The sequence below is a fragment of the Merops nubicus genome, unplaced genomic scaffold (genome assembly GCF_000691845.1).
Source record: "Merops nubicus isolate BGI_N331 unplaced genomic scaffold, ASM69184v1 scaffold19066, whole genome shotgun sequence".
Lineage (NCBI taxonomy): Eukaryota > Metazoa > Chordata > Aves > Coraciiformes > Meropidae > Merops > Merops nubicus.
Genome location: NW_008617152.1, coordinates 10 through 5,609, shown reverse-complemented (window position 1 = coordinate 5,609; position 5,600 = coordinate 10). Strand labels below are relative to the sequence as shown.

The 5,600-nt window shown below is 52.6% G+C and overlaps 1 protein-coding gene across 1 annotated transcript; it reads right to left on the bottom strand.

The window, feature by feature from the left end:
* Positions 1-873: 873 nt before the first annotated feature.
* Positions 874-5,285, bottom strand: SUMF2 (sulfatase modifying factor 2). The gene is made up of 8 exons (XM_008943057.1): positions 5,137-5,285; positions 4,164-4,278; positions 3,548-3,592; positions 3,120-3,270; positions 2,525-2,580; positions 2,007-2,091; positions 1,333-1,498; positions 874-979 (listed from the first exon to the last, which is right to left on the bottom strand). Exons 1-8 carry the CDS (start codon positions 5,271-5,273, stop codon positions 874-876), a joined length of 861 nt encoding a protein of 286 aa, XP_008941305.1. The 5' UTR covers positions 5,274-5,285.
* Positions 5,286-5,600: the final 315 nt, after the last annotated feature.

The window sequence follows — 5,600 nt, the reverse complement described above, 5'->3', positions numbered from 1 at the left end:
GACCAGTGATTTCTTTCGCCTTTCCTTAGAGACACGGCCGGGCTCGGGTCAGGGGCAGGACAGCTGCAGTTTGTCCCTGGGGTACGTCCTGCTCCAAGGGATGGGTTTGGAGAAGACACCTCTAATGGAGCTGTAATGAGCTGCAGCTCCCGGTGTACTCAGAGCAGATCTGCTTGGGCAAGGCTCAGCTCAGCCCTGGACCCTTTCAGGGCAGTCACTGGTGGAGGAGGGGTGAGCATCCCCAGAGGGATGTTTTCACCCACCCGTGTGCTCAGGGCTTTGGTGGCAGAACTCCTGCACAGCCCCTTTGTAGCCCTTACACTGGCTGTAACACCTGGGCCACTGGTTTGTGTCATCTGTGCGCTTAGAAACCATGGGGCGAGTGGTTTTGCCACCTTTAAGGGTGAATAAAGGCGCCTTGTTTCACTTCTGGGAAGGCTCATAGGCTGGTACAAAGCTGGGGATCCCCAAGGAGATGGGGACAGATATATGAGCCCTTCTTCCAGGGATGTGCCTCTGTCACTCCCCATGCTGAAGCCGCCCCACAACGGCGGTCATGGGGGGGCTGTGAGTGTTGGCTCACCCTGAGTGGAGGTCTGCGCAGCTCTGTCCCAGGCCTGCACACGTGCTCCCCTCTGCTTATTTCAAATGGACACCAAACGGAGAGCTGTAGTACCTACAACACCAAAAGGACATGAAAGACAATCCACCCTTCCTGCCATCCCCAATCACTGCTCACGCCCAGACGCCCCAGAGCAGAAAGGACCTGTAGCTGAAAGTATTTATTTTTAATTTCTACAACTGTCTGGGTTTAATGAAAGTGACTGCTGGGGGTTACTGTTTGTCTCCACAGGAGAAAATGCCTCCAGGTCCTCAGAGCTCGGGTTTGGCCTGGCTTTTCTTGGCTGTGACGGGCGGGACGTCGGCAGCGCAGCGGAAGCTGAGGTTGTCAGAGGCTGAGTCTGGCGTGTTCCCCATTCTCACAGGGAAAAAAGAGACCCAAAATTAGGGATCCTTCCTAGTTAATGCTTCCATCAATTAACATGACCCTCTAACACACCAGAAATCTCTTCTATTTCCCTTGAATAACTTCAAGAAAAGCATTTACTTCTCAACACTTGATGGAAAATACACCCGACCTGAGAAGCAATTAGGAACATATTTACAGCAGGACAATTTTTAGCAGTATTCTTAGCATGTTTTCCTAACTTCTTCTCAGAAAAAAAACTGAGTAGGGACAAACAAATCTCTTTTAAAATAAACCCCCCTTCCAAATGCAGCCAAGCTGGCAGGAGGGCTGCGGAGCAGCGGCGGGGCATTGCCCAGACCCACCTGGTGGTGACCCGAGCCCTGTGGTTGGCAGAGCCGTCGGCAGTGTCGATCCAGGAGGCGCCCCTCAGGACCCGCATGCCGGGAGCTCGCTGCCCCGCAGGCCGCCCCGCCGGCAGGTACTCGCTCGCCGTCCACTCCCAGGTGTTCCCCAGCAGGTCGTAGAGCCCTGGGACACGGAGGGTTTCCCATCAGGATTACCAGGGCGTGCTCGCAGGGGCTGCAACAGCACTTTGGGGTGTGGGAGGGGGCGCAGCGTTCAAAGCATCGCTGCAAGAGCGGGGTTCAGTGGTGAGACTGGGAACCAGAAGCTCTTCACTGTATTGCAAAGTGGCTCCTGTTTAAAATTGAACCTTTAATGTGTCTCAATTTCCCATCTGCATGAGGGAACAAGACAATGTGCTCAGGATTTTTGGGTAAATCACACCGAAGGGCAAAATAACTGACTTGTAATTAAAATCAGGGCATGGTTTGATGCACTGGAGCGCACCAGGAGCACGTCAGCCAACTTCAGGAACAACCATCAACCCTTTTGTTGGGCTCGGTTATTCCATCAGGATGCTGACGTGATCCCACTTCTGCTCTGAAACTGCCACAGCTACAGGATTTTATAACTGGTGTTAACTAAAGAAGCAGGTGCCATGCCCCAGGCCAGGGCAGGGATGCCAGCTCCGTACCGTAGTTGTTCTGAGGAGGGAAGGCTGCCACTGGAGAGACCCCGTGATACCCGTCCTCGGCCGTGTCGACCCTCGGGAAGTCACCCTGTGGGAAGGGATCACTCTGAGCACAGACCCGCTGCGGAGACGACTCGAAGCCCTGCTCCTCACAGGACCCCCTCACACTCAAATAATGGGAAGAACTCACCGTTGCAAATTAACTTCATGCAGCATTTCTGGCCAAGAGAGGAGACCAACCACCTAAAGTTCTCCCAGGACAACCCCCTTTTCCAACAAATTTATGTATGAATTTTTGGAGGCACTGAAATCCCAGTTTCCCAGGGAAGCTGGGCTGAGTCTGCTCCTTCTAAGGGTATTTTGGATAACCCACCAGGAGCTGAATTTTGGTACCCTGCAGGTAAGGCTGCATTGCTTCCCAGGATCTCACAGCCTGCTCGGGCAGCCACGCACTCTGTGCTTCAGTTAAACACCACTCTCAGAAGAGCTCAGCACAGATGGGATGATTTTTAGGCTCTTACCTGCCACAGGTTTGTACGGTTCAGCTGAAACTTGTTTCCCCAGGGATACACCCTTCCTGCCAAGGAGGAAGAGATGCCGGTTGCTCTTGTGTCACTCCAACTTCTGCCTTCCCCTGTTTTTAACCATTTTTTTGTGAGTGTCCTTTTCTGCTCAGCTCAGGACACTGAGAGGGTTTATGTGAATGGGGCTTGCTGGTCTGATCCTACAGACATGGCCAAAGAGGCCAGGAGAGATGGGAATGAGCAACAGCTTCCCATTTACAAACCATCGCTCGCACCAGGGAGTCCCCCCACTGATCCCAGGGGCTGTGTCCTGCCAGCATCAATGTAGAGGAGCAGGGGGTCACTCCTTGCCCCAGACCCCTGCAGTGCTGGCTCTAGCTGGAACAAGTGCTTTGTGTAGGAAGATCCATTAAGAACAGAAGATAAACCGCTTCCTGCATTATTATTACTCATTCAACTCCCAGGCCAACAGAAGTGGCTCATGCCCCAAGATTAACATCTGAAAACGTCCCCGAATGGAGGTTTGGATCTGGCAGAACTACCATTACTCTATGGCCCTGTTTGGCAGAAGGTCAGAGCCTGTGGTACGTACGCTGCAGTCCTCCCCTGGCAGCAAACTCCCACTCCTCCTCCGCCGGGAGCCGCTTCCCCCTCCAGGCACAGAAGGCCCGCGCGTCGTTCCAGCTGACGTGCAGCACCGGGTACTCCAGCCTGTCCTTTATGCTGGAGCCAGGCCCCGAGGGCTGGGAGGAATCGCATCAGATTTTAATTGATTTTACAAGCTTTTGAGTTAAAAAGGGAATAAAGGACAGCACAGACCAAGGCAGGGAGCGTGCAGTGCCTGGAGATGCTGCTTTTTGCCCGTTTCGGGTGGCTAAGGCTCAGCGCTCACTCACACGTGCACAAAGGACAGCACAGACCAAGGCAGGGAGCACGCAGTGCTTTTTGCCCGTTTTGGGTGGCTAAGGCTCAGCACTCACTCACACGTGCACGCCTCCAGCACGGGGAGGACTCACCCACCTGTCGCCAGAACGCCTTCTGGATGGGCAGCCACCAAGGGGCAGACTGGGGAAAGAAACCACACCAGATTAAAGCTGAACTGGGGACACCTCCCCGAGCACCGTCCTGCAGCCGCGTGTGTAAAGAATAGCACTTGGCAGTCGAAATGGTGAAATGCTGCAGCCTGGGCTGGGCTATCATGGGCATTTTGACAGTGCTTTCATGATCAGAAGTAGGGGTGTCTGCTTTTAGAAGTGAAAATAGAGCAGTAAGTCCATGCTGGTTAGTTTTTCTATGTTATGGTTTGATTAATAAAGTACTTTGAAACACACTTTGCTTTCTCCCACCTCACTGGAGCATCTCATGAGTCCAGGCTGAGAATGTTTGGAGAGGATGTAAATGGAGGAGTGCCATAAATCAACCCAGGCTCAGCTCTGCTCTTAGTTTCAAATGCAAACCAAGCCACAACTAAAGAAAAACCATCACGACTGGCCAGGCTGTGCCCTGAGAGGCAGCTGCTACTCAGGAGGAAAAGGCCTCCCCTCCTCAGTTGTTTTTGGTTAAACCAGAGAGGTCAGGCAGGGGTGTGATCAGAAACACTATCTCTATCACCAAAACTCATGGGATTTAGATTTACCTCCAGTTTTTGGGTGACTTTTTTCTTCAGCTCTTCGGATACAAAATCCTCAAAGACAAAGCTCCAGCCAAATGCTTCCGCTTCTGTTTTGTATTTCTTTTCTCTAACAAAATCCCTGGCACAAATACAACACACTCAGGGGTCAAGGTAAGAGTTCTTCAGGAGTCACACCACCCAATACAGAGCTCTGCACATGCAACTAGCTCAGAGCAAGACACCCCACGAGCAGAGAGCCCCAGCTCCTCCCCGGCATGTACCAGTCAGAGATAGATTTAACAGATGGAACAGTCTGATGATCACAGATCCAAGAGTCTTTATGTTACCTGTGGAGGTAAACTATTGCACAGATCAAAAATCCCTCAAAAGCCACTAAAAACTATGGCTGCTGTTAGTCAAGTGTCCCCCAAGGGCAAAAAAATCTCACATACTACTGAATAATCTCACCCTGCTTCTGTGCCATTTGTTTCCCCACTGCCTGAGCTACAGTAATTGCCTTTACTGTGTGTTGCCAGGCAGTTACTGCTGGATGGAAGCATTGGCTCTTTTTAACCCAACTTCTAAGAAGTAAGTGGCCACTATAGTAAGTGGCTTCTATAAAATACCTGGAGGAATGGTCCCGAATTTACAAATGGAAATTGAACCTATAGGAACCTGAGATCTGAAACAGTATAAGCTCATTTTAGAGGAGAAAAGAGGGGGAAAGAGAGGAAGGGGAAAGAGATGGAGGAAAAGAGATGGGAGGAAACGGGGAGAAGAAGGGAGCATGTTTGCAAGCTACACTGGTACAATGCCTGAGCTGGCACCCACAGAGGTGATTTATTACTAAGAGCCAGGGCTTCTTGTTCTAATGAAGGTGCTGGGAGCATCGAAGCGTTGGCTTTCATGCCCTAGCCCCACAAGACCTGGCACAACCCCCCCAGTGTCCCCGCAGCAGCCGAGCCCCCAGCCCCTGCCAACCAGAGCTTCCCCCTACCTGAAATCCCTGTTGGTGACGGGGTACTTGTCGAGAGCAAACGGCTTCACCGTCACCTCCCTGACGGGCCCCTCGTCATTCCTCTTCTCCAGGGAATCGGATCCCATCTGAAACGACCCCCCGGGCAGCTGCACCATGCTTCCATCCTCCCCAGATGCTACAAGGGAAGAAACCCAGTCTGAGAACCGTCATTGCTCAACACGCCAGCACGCGTTACTGCCCAGAGAGGCACTTCAGACGGGGGAGGAGGGGGCAGTGTACTGAGTGACCACAGTCAGCACTGGTACGTCTGCGTGCTTTGGAAAACAAGCTCAGAATAGTTTCAAGTCCCGTTTTCAGTCATTTGGGGAAGGAAGGGCCCAGAGAGGCGCGGGGAGCAGGGCAGCTCCGCGGCATTAGCGGCTCGCTGCCACCCGAAGCCGGGGGAGGGCGGGGGGAGAAGCGAGGTGGGTTTGGGGGCTTCC

Excerpts from the sequence above, each read along its gene's own strand:
- SUMF2 (XM_008943057.1), bottom strand. The coding sequence starts at position 5,273 with ATGGTGCAGCTGCCCGGGGGGTCGTTTCAGATGGGATCCGATTCCCTG. Across the intron at positions 3,271-3,547 it reads AGAAGGCGTTCTGGCGACAG|CCCTCGGGGCCTGGCTCCAG; the intron begins GTGGGTGAGTCC and ends GATTCCTCCCAG. Across the intron at positions 1,499-2,006 it reads CCCTCCTCAGAACAACTACG|GGCTCTACGACCTGCTGGGG; the intron begins GTACGGAGCTGG and ends TCCGTGTCCCAG.